The following is a 17153-nucleotide window of genomic DNA, read 5'->3' on the forward strand; positions in this document are numbered from 1 at the left end:
TTAAACAACTACACAACACAGCATTCAGATCTACTGAGGCAAATTAAACATTTTGAAGCATATAAAGTTCTTATCCATGGTGGAAAAAAGTCAATGAAAAAGAATGTTCTTACCAGCCCGTTGGTGTGGTTACACATATCCCATAAAGGAATCAGGGCCAAGGTAACCCGGGAACCATCCTCAGCAGGACTCTGGTTTTGTCGCGTCATGACAGATGATACTGCCCATCTACAAGCAGTAAATATGCAGTTCAGTGGATTTTACAGAAAAAAGTCACCAGTTACACAGCTCACACCAATCCTTTCCCAGCTTTCTACCAGTGGCAGAAAGTACTCAGACCTTTATTAATTGTGCACCACTGGCAATCAAAATGATACATTCTTATTTTTAAAAAACTGCGGTATCCTAATTTTTGAAAATTATTTTAATAAGTGAAATGTAAATGTACCAGTGTGTTTTCCCAAATACATTTTAACCAATGCACAGGATTTACATGACTACTTTATAACGCCACTAAAGAAGTCAGATAATAAACCACCATCAACAAAGAACAAATTCAGACATGTGGAAACTTGTACTAATGTTGTTCCTTCTGTTACCACTATGTCCCTAGCAACTTGCAAGAAGAAATATACTTACATTTATTTTTACAATGTTCTAAAACATGAGATTAACTGCTGGACAGAGACAATATAACAAGAAAATTGAGGAGAACTATATTATGGCCACAATATTTAGAAACAGCCATAAAACTAATAGCTAGCTAGTGGCTAGCTGAAGAAGTTTGAAGTTAAAAGTCTAGATGGCTCAAGCAATTATATTCTACAGCTTAAATAACTGCATTCCACAATCTTTTAATTTAACTGCTGTGAGTGGACAAGCGATTCATGAGTAATAACCTGATGATTTTCTTGGGAAGCATTTGAAATCTTAATAACCCACTTTCTATATAAAAAGGGTAACCAACCTGTAATCATCATAAGTGAAAGAATCCTTTAATGGCAGTTTGCTGGCATTAGGATGGGTCTGTGAAAGAGGAGTTGGAGGAGAAGAGGTGAAAAGGGAAAAAAACACACACACAACAAAACAGAAATCAGTCAGCGGAATTTCATTATTTAGCTGCCTAACAGATCCTAACAAGAGCCAAATGAAGCAGGAGGCGTCCAGCCGCGCTACAGAGGGATCATCATGCTATTATGCTCTCATACATCACTGTCAACTTAATTTGTTGTGCCCAGCAGCCGCCATAAATCTGTTTCTTCATATTTCAAAGACTGGAACCACAGACAACACATTCACTCTCTCTCTCTCTTTCACTCAAAAAAGAAGAAGAAGAAGAAGAATTTAAGCTGGACTTCCATCTTCACGCCAGACATGAAAACTTGACTGGGAAGATGGGTTGCCTCTGTTTCACCTTCTGCCCTGGTATTTTAATTCTCTCCTATTCATACTTTTTACAGTCATGTTACAAACCCCATACAAAAGAAGGGTGGGGTTTTTTTTGTTTGTTTTACTCTCAGGTTGCCCAACAGATGAAAAAATCTTGAAGCAGTCAAGGTAACAGGCACAGGCTGTTCCATGGGCTCTGCCACAGTTATAATCGAATAAAACTAATGAGGCAATTGGATTCCTTTCCTTAAAACTCTGCTCAGACTAGATGTCTGAAGAGAGGTCGAGGAAAGTGACCTTAATTATGAGGAAATAAGAATGATTTAAAAGAAGATATAATTATGGAGGATTCACTCCTCGTTCCCGATTAAATGATTTAAAGCTACTTCATGTCCGCTTCGTTTCATATACTCTTAAATGCTGCAACAGCTACGCCTAACTTCAAAATAATCTTTAAAAAAAAACCTCCTAAAAATGTTGTCCCTCTTTAGAATCGAGAGTCATTAACAGTATCATTTCAATTACATTTGAATAGGCAGGTTTCAGTAAGTGATCAAACAAATGGTTGTTTCTAGTGATACAAATGAGTTGTGCTTGGGTGTATCTTTGCAACGCTGTTAATGCAAGGAGCTCTCTGTAGTGCGTCCTCCTTTTTTTTTTTACTCTTGATGCATTAGCATTACAAGTGCATGGTAATTTATCATCTCTCACAGTAATGTACTTGCTGGCACTGTGCGCAGGACAGTAGGGGATGAGGTAAAAGTGGCTCAAACCGTAAATCAATTAGAAAACAAAAGCTCATGCTCAGTGCACAATTTTAGGCAAATTATATATTACAAAAGGTTGCCAATTGGGTGTTACGTCCCAGGTGTCTGCTCTCTCCAGCCCCTCAAACTCTGTGGATTGGACTAGTGCTGAAAACTCTTCTAATAAGTAAGCTATTTGGTTTACATGCAAAATTCAGATTACTTTGCTCTAGTTGTTCTTTTATAATAAACCAATCACATGCATATACCAAGTTAAGTTGTGTTAACTAGTTCAGCACATTTTATTGATACCATCTCTATAACGTGGTACTTCAAAAGTTCCAATTCAGATAAAATGTTTATCACTAAACATACTACAAATGACCAAATCTTTTAAGCAAAACCAGGATCAGTACAGAATATCCAACTAATTATATTACAGCTGCCTGGGGGGAAAAATATGTTATTGATGGAAAGTAACAGCAGGATGGAAAGGATGAAAGGGTAACCTTTGGGCAGGGCAATCTCTCTGTATAGGCATACTTGAGTGAAAAGTCATTTTCCAACTAACAGTTTTTCATTCTGTTTAATCGGAATGTTTATATATTTTGCGCATAGACCGTAAATTCTTAGAAAACCATACAGTCCTTCAGGCAAAAAGACCTATACACATCATGAAACAAATGTACACAACTACAAACTCTGTTGTTATATTTAATTTCTACGTAACAATTCAACCCCAGTAAAAAGAACTCTTTCCATTAAAGTCATACTGGGAGATAAAGCTTTCTCTGAAGCACAACTAGCTAGCATGGATCTGATGCCACCTACTGGCACTGGAGGAAAATGCATTTACAACCAAGAAACAAAATTAGAAGTCTTGTCTTAAGGGCATGTACTGTTTTCTTCAAGGTGGAGCTTGACATCATTTGAGTAGCTCAGATTCCTTTGCCAGACTGAATACAGCGATTTTTTTTTAAGGAGATGAGAGTTCACAACTCCCTCAACAACAGTGTATAGGAACTGCTTTCCTGCTAACTGGCCAAGACACTTTTATAGAAACTTAAGGATTTAAAACATATTAAAATCATAATACAAGCAAGGACGGCAGCCTTTTGAAGGTTTACCTAGCTGCCTCAAATCAATCAAGCATGAACTTTAGTTACCAGACAAGTTTTAACATGGTAGACATTCTTAAAAGAACTCCTTTAGAAGACTATTACACAGGACAGACATCTGGAAAGGTCCCATTCTGCACCCAAGTACGTTGCCCTTCTAGAATAGACACAACATGAGAGAGTCCCATCATACAACCTAAGGAAACTGGAAGATTTCTGTCTCCTATCAGAAGTGGTACGCCCCATGCTATTCTGGGTCCAGACCATCGTCTTCATTAATAACAACATGTACATCTCCATTGCCATTACAGGCGCAATGTGTGATGGCAGCATTTCACTCCCTTTTTGAAGCCAGCAGTTTTAACACTGAAAACAATCTGTGTCCATCACTCACATTTAAAAGATTCATAATACCCATCACACTGCCTATTTCCACCATTCAAGCAGATTACTTGCTAAATTAAAGGTTTATTTTACTGATGAAAACCTGAAACACAGATTATGTCTCGGAAAATCTGACAGACAGCTGTCCAGTCTTCTGGATCAACAGCCCATTATCGATACAATGCGCAGAGACTTCAAAACCACAGTTCAAGGGGCCTAGAGGCCTGTAATAAAGGCCAGGCTGATCCTACTGTCATGTTGGAGAAGGTCGAAGAAGGATGCAGCAGTAGTTTCCAGGCATCCTCCCCACTAGCACATTTAAAACTGTACTTTTAAAAATTGCTTTGGAGGCAATTTACCTTTGTTCATTTGATACTGACTCTAAAATTGTATGGGGGGGGGGAACGGAAGAAGAGACGTACATACACATCCAGAACCCTACACCATTGGTGCTTTATAAAACATCAGGGAAAACCAAATCTTACCATTTATTCCAATATTTTTCAAACCCACTGCACCCTCCAAATCCCAGACACCCATCTCTGTCGGAAACTGCCTATTGCCACAGCTTTTGTACAGAACTAGGCACCAAGCCTTAATAGAGCACAGAAGCTGCTACTGAATTACCATGCAAAATGATACCGTCTTGCAGAAAAAGACACACATTAGAAAACAGTATTGTAAAGAAGTTAATTACTGTATTTCTGAAAATGCTATCCAAAGTGTTTTAACGTGGTAGAATCTCTCGGGTGAAATGACCAAGAGAAGAATGCTCTGATTAAAAAATTGATTTAGCATGCAGCTTCTCTTTACAGTCCCACAGTAAAAATGAAATCTCCCTAACAAACACTTAATAAAACCTGTCAATATATCTAGAAAGAAAAATGACACAAACGCATTAAGTATTAAATACCCTTGGAAAAAGTCACATATTCCATGAATTTTTGATGTACTATCTTGACATTAATGTAAAACCTTGATATTTATAATTGACAGATATTTAATAAAGTATAGAATATGGCTGCTGCACAGCATGCAAATTTTTCAGGTTGATCAAAAAGAGATAGACACATATTCAAACGAAGCAACCAGCTGATAAATGGCAAAAATCCAGTCTAAGTTCATGCATCTAGAACCTTGGAGCTTTAGAAACTGGATTACTTCACTTCAGCTGTAACAAGCCCCTATATATTCAGATTTAAAAAATAACAACTTTGCAAACAGAAACATTAAAACCAAAGATTGGTTTTAAAAACAGGTGTTTACACAAATGAATGTATGCTGATTACATTTGGTAGTTGGGAATGAGAAGAAAATAGAATAAGGGAATGGGTGGATCATGACACCATTACCTAGAATCAGAACACCTTTAGAACAGAAATCCCAGTGTTGCCAGTCTTCTGAAACATGGCAAAGCCGTTTAACAATTTACTTACACAATGGACTTAACACATGCGAGACATATTATGAAATGACATCATGAAGAGTTCATGCGCTGTTGTGAAAAGGTACTATTCACCTCTGTTCTTTCCAATGATACCTTGGATCATTATTCCAAGATTTTGCAGTGGGGGGAAAAAGGGAAACACTGAAGAAACAAACCCACATGTAAGACTGAACCTGGCCGTTATCATAGCCCCTCCAAGGTGCCTGGCCCTTATACTATGGTCTGCATGTACAAAATACAACCAAAATACTAATTTGAACAGTTTACATCCCAACCAGACAGTGGCATTGCAGAATTGTGATCAAAGGACAGTTCTGAATTATGGGTTCCCTGACCTACAGCCAAGATATGCAAATGGTTAACGTCAACTATGACACTGTATGCTACAGAACGAATCCACTGGTTCATTGCCAGATTTGGCCTTTAGAGTCCACATCTTCTGGCTAGGTATAGTTTGCCCAGTACTGAAAAGAGAAGCCAAGTATCTTTCTTAAATGGCAACTGACATGAGGATTTTCTGATTGTATCATCTCAGTGTGGATTCTAGTTAAGACTTTGGAAGGGCAAAATCAAGGGGACTGTGAGGCATTTGGGAAATTAAGTGTTAGTGCATTCCTTTGAACTTCAAGAGCTCAAGGCTCCCCCCACACACACACACACTGGCCAACCAAATGCTGCATTCTTGGTGGAATCCTACCTCCATTCAAATCAGATGTGTCCTCCTGTGGAAGAGAAGGCACCTCGCTTACACCCAAACTGGATGTGACACAATAGTTTTGGTCCAAGGAGGGGTGTGCAAAAAGCAAGCATGCACTAACAACACGTGCACATCAGGCCACATGCAAGAAATCTTGTCTCTTTCTCATATGTTAAAACCTTCGCAACAGCATCTCTAAAAATGTTCTTCTATGTAGTCTCGCCCTGACCCAGACAGGCCAAACTAGCCGGATCTCATCAGATCTCAGAAGCTATGCAGAGTCGGCCCTGGCTAGTATTTGGATGGGAGACCTCCAAAGAATACCAGGACTGCTATGCAGAGGCAGGCAATGGCAAACCACCTCAGAATGTCTCTTGCCTAAAAATCCCCATATGGGTCGCCATAAGTCATCTGTGACTCGATTGCCAAAAAAAGAGTATGTAGACAATACAGCAAGCTGTGCTGCTCCAGAGCAAAAACTCAAAACAGCTACGTAACAACAGAGTGTGCCAGTTTTTCCAGTGCTCCAGAACTTTTAATCAGGCTGAATGTTTAAAAATTGGGGGGGGGGGGAGATTGAAAATAAGGCCTCTATTTGCATGCTGGACAGAATACTCTACTGTCCCCAACAGACACAGGGTATATAGCTGGTACCAAGCTGGACTCATGGCCTTTTAAGAAGCAGCAAAAATTATTTGGTATTTGATCAACTGCTCATCTTTACGGTGTCTACACTTTTTGCTGCTTATTCCCAAGTGGACATAGGTGCTATTCAATATCTTGCACCTACTAGAGCCAGTACCCCATTCTGCCCAGGAGGCAAACAGTGTCCTTACAATTATGATTTCAAATATCTCCCCCTACCCTTTAAAAATGTCCAGCCTGCTGAAGAACTCTGGAAAACGTGAAATCTTGCATCTTGTCTTGTTTTTTAGATTGGAGTTGACATGGAGTTGCTGTAGCTGCAACTGCCCCCAAGCTAAGCAAAGCGAAAGGACTTGAAAAAGGTAGATCCAAACCAAGCACCTTTGGCCTTATGTTACCTAACCTGCAAAATCCATCAGTCTGGTTTGGTAGCAGAGGACATTACACTACCATCACTATTTCTAACTTCCTATACAATAGAAATCACAGAAAACGTTAGCTGCAACTTCAAAGCACGTTGAATGAGGAGTTATTCTATTGAAACTTTTAGTTTCACTGGTATCAGCTGTAAAGAGTGGTGGGATCAGGGAGTAGTTACGGGGAACTGGAAGCCTGCTCTCCTCAGGGATATTTCAAGCCTTATCCTTCAATCTTCAGCTTCAAGGCCCGGTTATTTACTGCATAACAGAAAACATGTAGCCAGTATTCTATCCCATTTGTCTGCCCTAGGCCTGCAGTGTTCTGGCTAGTCAGTGCAAAAGCACAGGTAGCAGCTATTTTTTAAGTTTTATTACAATTATTTAAGATGCATAACTAATTTAAAACAGAGAATACACAGGCATCTAAGTTGTGCTAATTCATAGCCACCCATTGTACAATGTGACCCAGTCAACTTTTCACTGTACTACCAGTACGTCCTCTACTTGCCAGCGACTCAGTGCCTTTTTGTGTCTTTTTTTTTGGGGGGGGGGATTCTTCCCATTAAACCACAGTTCTTGTCAACTTGCATTATGGAGAAATGCACACTTGGAAAATGTACCCTGAGGTAACAAGCACAACATTCTGGGGCAAGCAAGATTACTCACACAGAAAAAGACCAATATCCACTAGGCTAACAGTGTGTGCGTGGGGGGGGGGAGGGGGCCCTGAAAGACACACATTCCAATGCCTCACGTTTATTTCCTGTGCCCAGTGTCATTCTCCATCTTGGATGTGATCCAGCCGAAGTTAAGCGCTTTCAAGCCCCACTAATTTCAATGGGAGAATTAAGCATGGGTTTAGCTTTCTCCCACTGAAATTAATGGAGCTTGAAAGTGCTCAAGCTGAATAGCACCCAGTAGGTAGAAAACTGAAATAATAATGGCATAATTTTAATAAGTTTATAGGAGTTGGAGAAGCTCTAGGGGTTCCCATGTCCTTTCTCATTTTACCCTGTACACTCGTCCCAGGGATATTAAGTTTAGCATGAAAACTGCCCAGCTGTTATAACCCTGAAAATTCACTGCCCCCGCTTTCCCTTTTAGAGTTTCACTGTACATGCTCTACTACAGTTTTGAACTATCAAATGAATTTTCCTAACACGTTAGCAAAGACATTATGAAACACAGCTAAGGTACCTCATGGAGCTAGTATATAAGAGGCAAAAAATTAACAGAGAGAGAAAAGACTATGGGCATATTTTCACATCCAGCCATCTGCACAATTACAGCTATTGTTTGACGTGTTCTGGGAACCTGGCTGATTTCTATATATATTGTGTTGCCCTGTTTTGTGGCAGAAGCTGTTCAAAAGTCTCCAATGGATACACTCACAAAAGTATTCTGGTTTTCATCATGGAACAGATTCATTTAGTGTATTAAAAAGTCAGTGGCGACAGCCCCACATGAAATTGGCAAACAGCCTCTGAAGCATGGCTAGAATTGTCCAGGTAGCCACAACAGGTCTCATTAATGGCAAGTGGCCAATGAGATTATACAAAACTGCTTCTGGATTATACAGAACTGCTTATACAAAACTGACACAAACTTCATGGATGGATGGGGGTGCTTCCTTGCACAAGCAAAACTAGCATTCTGGGCCATGGGTGGAGGTACAGATATAAAAACATAGGCAAAATAAAAATAGCACAATGGGGAAAGGAAGACCAGAATTCTACTCCTTTTGTTTAAAGGACTGTTAAATTATGTGATGCTCACCTGCAGTCCAATGCAGTACAGGCAATGCCAAATTTTACTTTCTCATTTATATGAGAATTATGCCATTCTATCAATCTTTCTAAAGACAGGGCACTGACAAAGGCAGTTCTCTTTTTTTTTTCAACCGTGCCACAAACACTGTCTTGGCAGAATAGTGTTTAGGTGACCATATGCATATGGTTTCACCTTTACTGTCACTATACAAGTACAACTAACTTTTCACATCTCCCCCCCCAAATGGTCTGGCATGGGGGCAACGTGCATGCACATGTACCAATTAAGCCTGAACTGGACTAATGTGCAAAACAGAACTACACATCTCAGCTGTCATAAGAGTTTACAGTCCCACTGTCAGTGAGATGTGTGGAATCTCTTGTTCTGCATAATACATAAAACTACTCTGAAGGTGTCAGAGGGACTGAAGTCATAACTGGGCAAGACCATGAAGTGCTTAAAAAGTTATGTTGGAGAGAAAAAGGAAGAGGCTCAAAAAAAGAGAATCTCAATACCTGTTGAATGTTATCAAAACTTTTCTCCTACCTTAATGATTACAAAACTATAGTGCTATATAGGAAAATCTCTGAAGGGTATAGGCTCACATTTAATGCAGTATTCAACATAACCAATAGCTACAGCAAGCTTTACGGTGCACATTTTAATTTAGTCACTAATTTGTTCAGTAGTTTTTAGGACAACTCCATGCCACTAAAATTATTATATTTAGTGGCTTTTACACTTTTTAGTGGCACTGAAACATGTGTGTTTCCTAACAAAAGCTGATTTGACAGGAAAATTTCAAAAGGCTGCTAAAACAATATAACACGAATGAATATTAGATGCTTCTTCACACAGCAATCATAGCACCAATGACAGTTTAGGCCTTTCAAATAACTTAAAACTACTTTGGCTGCTTTGGACAGCACTCCTGTACAGATATGGGAAGCAGAGTGAAGCAGTCATACTTAAGTTTTATTACACTGAACACAGGAAGAGACATTTCAGAAGTTCTTCTCACTGAGTAACAATCTAGCCTTTCATACTGAGATGCATCACACAAAGTATAGAAGATAATCCATTTTCTAATTTAGTTAAATTACTAATTTCCACAAAGATAAGTCCCTCAAATAGTTTTAACTGTGCTTAGAATATATATCTCCATTGAGTATTCCACTCTAGACGCATCAGCCTTCTACTGTGCTTTGATTTTATTGAACATTCATAACCGCAGTTACATCAAGAAAAAAATTAAATCCAAACAATAAGGACTATGTATCTGTGAAAAAAGTATGATTAACCATCGAGGCATGGAGTCCCAGAGCACAGATAACCCCCTGTGGGTGAAGCAGTTGCTCTCTGGAAGTACAAGTCGATCAGAGGAAAATAAGCAGTAGCACTGCTGTATCTGTCGAAACAACTGCTCATCTGAATTCGTGGCCAGGAGAGGGGTTAGAAACCTCATCTTCTAGCAGAAGCGTCTCCATAGACTTCTGCATTTTCCAGCCGACATAATATTCCTCCCAAGTGTGGCTTAAAAATGTGCAAAAACAATTTCGTCTAATATTGGCATATATGGTTTTGAAGCACAACGTTTTCAGACAGAGTGTTTGGGGAGAGTATTTTAATGGGATCGTAAGCCATTGAGAAGAGCAGAAATAAATTAAAAGTAGTTATGCTTGGCAAGCAGGGTCCAAAATACAGAAGATAACTGCTTCCCAAATGAGAAGTTTTATGATTTTCAAAATGGAAAGTTCGCAGGCTCCCAATATTCCTACTGTTACAGAAAAGGGACTTAGAGAAATAGAAACAGATTATCATTTGGATACTAATATTTTCAAGATGGTGAGAGGGGCACACTCAGCTATATTCCTCTGGCTGCCAAGCAGGGAATCTCACCACTACAGTAAGAACCTGCTGGGAAAACTAGCAAAGTAAATTCAAAGGGGCAGGAGAGCACCCAGGGTTCAGACACACAGGGAATCCATCTGATCTGGATACTCTGTGCAGGGGCAGAATTGGCAAAGCCGCCTGCAACTCCTAAGAGCTGTGCCAGTCTTGGCAAAGAGATGAGAGGGAAGACAGAATGGTCTGAAGAAACCCACTTCGTCTGGTATTCATTGCAAGGCTGCTGTTAATGGAGACAGGTTACTAAAATCTGTCTGCATGGACTAAGATCAGCAATAATAATACCAACTATGTGCATATACATAGTTGGTACAGTATTTTATCTAACTGCCCCAATAATGCCACCACTGTTCACTGCCCCAGTGAGCAGCACAAGCAGCCTTCCGTCCTTTCCCCAACTCCTGCTCTGCCCTTTCTGCCCAGCTGGGGGACACAGCAGCCTTTCCTTTTGTCACCTGTTCTTTCCTTCTACGTGTGCTCTGACCACCCTTCTCCTCCTGTAGTGGGTAGCCCACTCTTCCTTTGTGTTACCTTCCATCTGCACCCGTAAGGCTGAATGGATGTGGCACCAGAGTTGCTCCTCTTCTGATCTGCATCACTTTTAGCTTATTTATTTTGCTGCTATTAAAGCAGCCTGATCCTCGCTGGGCTCTTTTATTTTTGAATCACTATTTCACCCTTCATCCTTTCCTTTCCCAAGACTTCTTACCAGTTTTATATGAGAAAAATGGATGTTGTTTTCTTCAACATCTTCCTTTCCTCAATCTTTCTTTTATTTCAACCCATCCTGTACTTTCTGTTAACTTTTTCTCTTATTCGGATTCCTCTGCTACTATCTGTTTCCTGGATCCTACTCCTTTTACTGCTTTCCATTGCTCCTCTGGTCCTCCCATGATCTGTTTTTGTTTTACATAAATGCACACAACCCCCCTTTCATTCCCCCCCATAGCTGTGGCTTCTCCTCTACTTTAAAAACCACCTTTGTTAATTATAGTGGATTGGATCCAGCAGTCTCACGGTGGAGAGCACTGAGGGTCACAAGCCTTTTCCTGCATTCTTCCCCTCAGCAGTCTTTTTGGACTCCTCTGCTGGCGGAAGAGGGAGGAGAGAGTAATTCCTCCTCTCCTTACTGAAGCCTCCTTGCCAGTGTGGCTATTACTCCATGTCAGTCCTACAACATCCCTGGGAAAGCTTCTGAAAAACCGATGGGAGAGGGAATGGAACATGGGAAAGACATTTGATCCGTGCATCCATAGACTATTAGGATCCAAGCCATGGTTTCTCCCTAATTCCTGCACAACCCCCACTTAATTCTCAGGACTCTTCTGGCTTTTGAATTCATTTCCCTGCCAAACTAGATCTGTTCAAAATTTCCCCTCGTTGCTAAATGTAAAATCTTCACTTGGCTCTTGTGCATCTTGATTCTTCCTCAGCTTCTGATACTGTGAATCACGATATGGGCTACTGTTGTTTTTCCTTGCCCCCTCCATATTTTAACCATTCTTTCAAAACATTTTTTTATGGTTGTCTTCAGTTTTATGTCTTTCTGATGGTGCTTTCCCATGGCTTCTGCTCTCCTAAATTTGCTTCCTTCATTCACTTGTATGATCCTTCCTACCACTTCTATGTCTCTGAGTTAAAACTATCATCCCTCTTTATTATGTTGAATATCTTCATTGTCTCACCATCACATCTTACATGACTCAGTATCACTGCAAACTTAATTGCATCAAAACAAAATACTTAGGCTTACCTCCATCTCTCCCCACCCTCTTTCTCTTAACCTTGATGATCTTCCTATTCACTCCTCCTCTCAAACTCACAGTCTAGGTGTTACTTTTTGATTCTGCTTTATTTTTCTCTTCCCACAATCATCCTCTTGCCAAATCTAACTGTTTTCATCCTCTACAGATGAAGATTTGTTCCTTTATATCTCCTGACACAACTAAACTTCTTGTTCATTCTCTTATTTCACATCTTGATTATTGCAATGATGGTCTCAAACTGTCTTTTATCTCCATCCCGTTTTTCTGTAATGAATGCTGTTTTTATGGTATGTGTTGCGTCACTTCTTTTTTTTTTAAAAAAAAACACATCATTGGCTTCCACTTAATTCTGTACTAAAATTTAAAACCCCACTTTTTCATTGTTTATCACTTCACTTGAACATTTTTCGCTCTCCTTCAGCAGCGAGCTCCTTCTTGTTCTCACGGTACAAGTCTCTAAATCACACATGCAAGTCACCAGCAATTCCTGTTATTGGTACTTTGAAATGCTCTTCCTGTTGATATTCAATTCTGCCACAGGGTTGAAACAACTTCTTAAAACTCATCTTTTCTCACGTGCTAACTGATCTCTTCTTTGGCTGTTGCTAGCCTTTTTCCTGACCTTTAATCCCCTACTCTCAGCCCTATTAAGAACATAAGAGGAACCCTGCTGGAGCAGACCATTTAGTCAAGCATTCCGTCTCACACAGTGGCCAATCAGTTCCTCTGGAAGTTCTACAATATTCCTGCTCTCTAACCAACCCCTGGAGTAGACTGTCAGTCTTCGAGCAGGGTACCCTCCCCACCTATTAAGCACCTAGTTGTAGGCTCTGTAATAATACCACCAACTCAACTGTGCAAGTTACGCCCCAATCCCCACTGTTTTCCTCCAGTTACTTATTTTTTAAACACATCAAGACTACATGCATCATACGCTAGGAAACAAAAGGGAAATGGAAAATGAGTTGCGCTTGCATTGCAACAACAATTAAGCCTCCAGAAGCTTGCTATAGTGTATACAAGAAACAGAAGCAAGATTTTGGAAAAAGGTTCCACTGTTATACTTGTTCTCATTCTGCATTCTAATTGCCTGTATTATTTTTCATTGTGGCCATTTTAAAACTGAATATTAAAAAGACATCCTAGTTGCCCACAGATTAAAGACAAAATTTTACTCTTAACAGATTCAGATCTGAAGCCAAGGAGCATCTTCTGCCTCTCATCTTCATCTCATTATGAAGCCCTCTAGCAAAATGCATCCTCATTATATTAAAAAGTAAACAGGCATAGTGGGACCCCTTGGAGGCTGCTATAACACTTGCGTCTTCATCTGAGCTGTAACCAAAGCCTCCATAAACATTACTCCAAGATGTATATACATCCTATCTTTGAAAGCTACCTTTTGAATCCATGGCAAAACAATTGTGCTAACTTTACAGCTTACAGTCAGAAAAGCACAATTCTTATACAATGTCGTTTGTTGCCATTAAAAGCAGAGCCAGAGAAGCAAGGTTTTTTTGTCAAAAGTGTTAAATAGTTTAACAAGGCAATATTGTATTCAAACAGTTCCTGAACAAACTACCAGGTACAGCAACCTCTTGCCAGAACCCACAAGGCAGGGAGCCCGGGGGGGGGGGACGACACACCAATGCTCCCTCTAAGCTGTGGAGTCTTGTGAGTAAAAATCCTACTTTGTGAGCTTACTGGCATTAAAAGTTGTGAGCGAGCAATTTGGCTACTGCATAAATTAGTTTGCTCTAGAGCCATCCTTCCTGAGCTAAGACAAAAATGTGTGAGCTGGAGGCTAAAAAACTGTGAGCTAGCTCACACTAACTCAGCTTAGAGGGAACACTAATCTTCTATTTGTGGACTGATAGCTGCTGTAACTCTGTCACTGTTGTATAGACAAAGGAGGACGGTGTAATACCCAGGCACACAGAGAGGTGATACAAAATACTACATACTCCAGATACTACTCCGCAAGGTAGTGACCGCCAAATCACTGGAAAAGGAGGAGGAGGAGGAGATTGGATTTATACCCCACCCTTCACTTGGAGTCTCAAAGCGGCTTACAAACTCCTTTCCCTTCCCCTCCCCACAACAGAAACCCTGTGAGCAGTGTTCCCTCTAAGCTGAGTTAATGTGAGCTAGCTCATTTTTTAAGCCTCTGGCTCACACATTTTTGTCTTAGCTCAGGGAAGATGGCTCCAAAGCAAACTAATTTATGCAGCAGCCAAATTACTCGCTTACAGCTTTAGTGCCAGTAACTCACAAAGTAGAATTTTTGCTCACAAGACTCCACAGCTTAGAGGGAGCATTGCCTGTGAGGTAGGTGGGGCTGAGAGAGCTCTTTCAAGAACTGCTGTCGTGGGTCCTAGGTCTGCTGAGGCTGACTACTCCTCAGATGAGGAAGAGGCAGGGAGCGGCCCAGCCTCCTCTGGAGTCAGCCCAGAAGAAGAATCCTCAACTATACCTGAGGAGGAAGAGTCCCCAGCAGCTGCACAGGAGGTGCAGCCAGAAGGAAAGGCTGATCCTGATCCTGACCCAGCACCCCCAGTTGCAGACACCCCAAGGCCAGACTCCCTGCCTAGTTCTCCTGAGTGCCCCAGACGTAGGGCACGCCAGAGGCTGACTGTGCAGGAGTAAAGGAGTGCCAGACTCCAGCTCCTGCAGAGGCAGAGGGAAGAGCTGTAAGCCTTTGCAGACTCAACTCCAGGGAAGGAAGGACCTGCTCAAAAGCACCCAGTGTACCTCGTTCAATGCAACAGCAACTTTGCTCACTCAGATCTGCTCCTGCGTGTGTGTAGCAGCTGCTCCTTGTCCTTGCAACCTGCAACCTTGAATTGACTTCCCAGCTCTTTCGGCTCTGTGACTGACCTTGATTTCTGACTGTGTTTACAAGCTTCCAGTGTGTGGTCTCTGTGGCAGCCAGCCAAGACAGCACAACTGCCCTTTCAAGGACAGCTCTTGTAAGAACTATGGCTTGCCCAAGGTCATCCAGCAGCTGCAAGTGGAGGAGTGGGGAATCAAATCCGGCTCTCCCAGATTAGAGTCCGCACACTTACCTTTTGCACAAGTTCTAAAAATGGACAAGCAAGGACTGCTCCAAAATGGAAGACATTTTCTACATGGTATTTTCATTTGGGGGGGGAAGGGGGGACAATAGCACATGTAGGAAGAATCATTCTCCTCAAGTAGCTGAGAAAAAACAACCAACTTTCTGCTACTGAAGTCTGAAAACAGCCAGTATCCCAACTGGACATAGATAATGCCACAACCTTAAGTCATTACAGGGTTTTTTTTTGGGGGGGGGTGTCTTCAAGTTGTGCCTGACTTATGGTGACCTGTATGGGGGCTTTCAAGGCAAGAGATGTTCACAGGTAGTTTGCCATTGCCTGGCCCTGTACAATGACCCTGCTTAGCTTCCAAGGTCTGACAAGATCAGGCTAGCCTGGGCTATCCAAGTCAGGCCACAGGGGTATTAGGAGGGCCCATCTACTCAGAGGCACCATTTCTGCCATGCAGTGAGCCTGGCTAACACATGCTACATTTCTTTCTAGTCCATAAGGTGTCTATAAGGCTGGCCTTCACAACTTTTTGTTGACTGTAGGAGGCAGCCAAAAAATTTACAAGCCATACTGGGTTTTCCAGCTTTCAGGGTTTTGTGTAATTAGTACAATTTTCTGGGTTTTACTAAAGATGTAAAATTTCCAGAAGTTTTTAAGCCATGGGGGAATTTATTCTCTGCTCCCCCTCCCAGTAAAGTGGACATTTGGGGGGAAATCGAAATATATGAATTACCTTGCTATCAAGCCTAAACTCATATTACTGTTTAGACAAAATACGAAGTGCCTAACTTATAACCAAGTTTGGAATATAAACCTGTATTATGAGTCATATATACGGAATTTAGGTTTTCTTCAAGCAAAGCTGCAAACATGCCTGATACTATGAGCGAGCTGCAAACTGATGCACCCCAAGCTATCTTAGCGTATGTATCTTAATTTCTGCGACCTGAAAGGCAGTAAAAAAAATGCAGAATATAGAAAACTAATTCTGCGTATTATATGGAGAAAAACTCTCATGCAGTCACCAAAGGTAGTGCTACAGCTGGAAATCAACTTAAAAGTTCATAGCACTGAAATCTGATATGATCGGGTGTGACAAATTTTCTCTAGCTGTAGAAGTTCGCCTAAGAATTTAGGAGTCAAATCATTTTCCAACCTTCACAGCTTTGTATTTTAATGGCCATGTTTTCTAATTATTTGTACCATGAAACATAATCCTAAACTCTTCACAGTTTCTCATTTTATTAAAGCTATGACAAAAGTGCTGCAGCATATAAAATAAAAATGGGGTTGTGAGAAATGAAACAAATAAAGGGACTTCTGATAAAGAAAATCTTAAATACCTTGCTTTAAACTGTAGTAGAAAAATATTGCTTGAAATCAATTAATGCTTATTATGAAACCAGAGAGTAGGCCTGCACAAACAACCCAAAATTAAGAATAGGAACTTCTGGTCATGAATCTTATAAATCCAGAGGTGCTTGGCTACCTATAAAAATATAGTATCTGAACCTAAATGCTTGAGCAGGCTGGCTTGCTATAAGAGACAGCAGACCCTCTGGAGGGAGAGATGACTGTTGGCTGGGGTGGGGTAACTTTTAGACCACAAGATATGCTATCTCAGCAGACCTTCTAGAGGGAGGAGTTAACTGTTGGCTAAAAAGTAGAAGCACTATAGGGGTGGGGTAACTTTTAGACCACAAGATATGGTATCTCAGCAGACCTTCTAGAGGGAGGAGTTAACTGTTGGCTAAAAAGTAGAAGCACTATAGGGGTGGGGTAACTTTTAGACCACA

The 17153-nt window shown here is 40.8% G+C and overlaps 1 protein-coding gene across 1 annotated transcript in view; it reads right to left on the minus strand.

The window, feature by feature from the left end:
- SETD3 (SET domain containing 3) overlaps window positions 1-17153 on the minus strand; it is a 68170-nt gene that overhangs the window by 19310 nt on the left and 31707 nt on the right. The window contains exons 7-8 of the mRNA XM_015420478.1: window positions 968-1026; window positions 114-228 (exon numbers count right to left, since the gene is read on the minus strand). Coding sequence (XP_015275964.1) covers window positions 114-228; window positions 968-1026 — 174 coding nt within the window. The remainder of the gene's footprint in view (window positions 1-113; window positions 229-967; window positions 1027-17153) is intronic.

This window comes from Gekko japonicus, unplaced genomic scaffold (assembly GCF_001447785.1).
Source record: "Gekko japonicus isolate JY-2015 unplaced genomic scaffold, Gekko_japonicus_V1.1 scaffold448, whole genome shotgun sequence".
Classification (NCBI taxonomy): Eukaryota; Metazoa; Chordata; class Lepidosauria; order Squamata; family Gekkonidae; genus Gekko; species Gekko japonicus.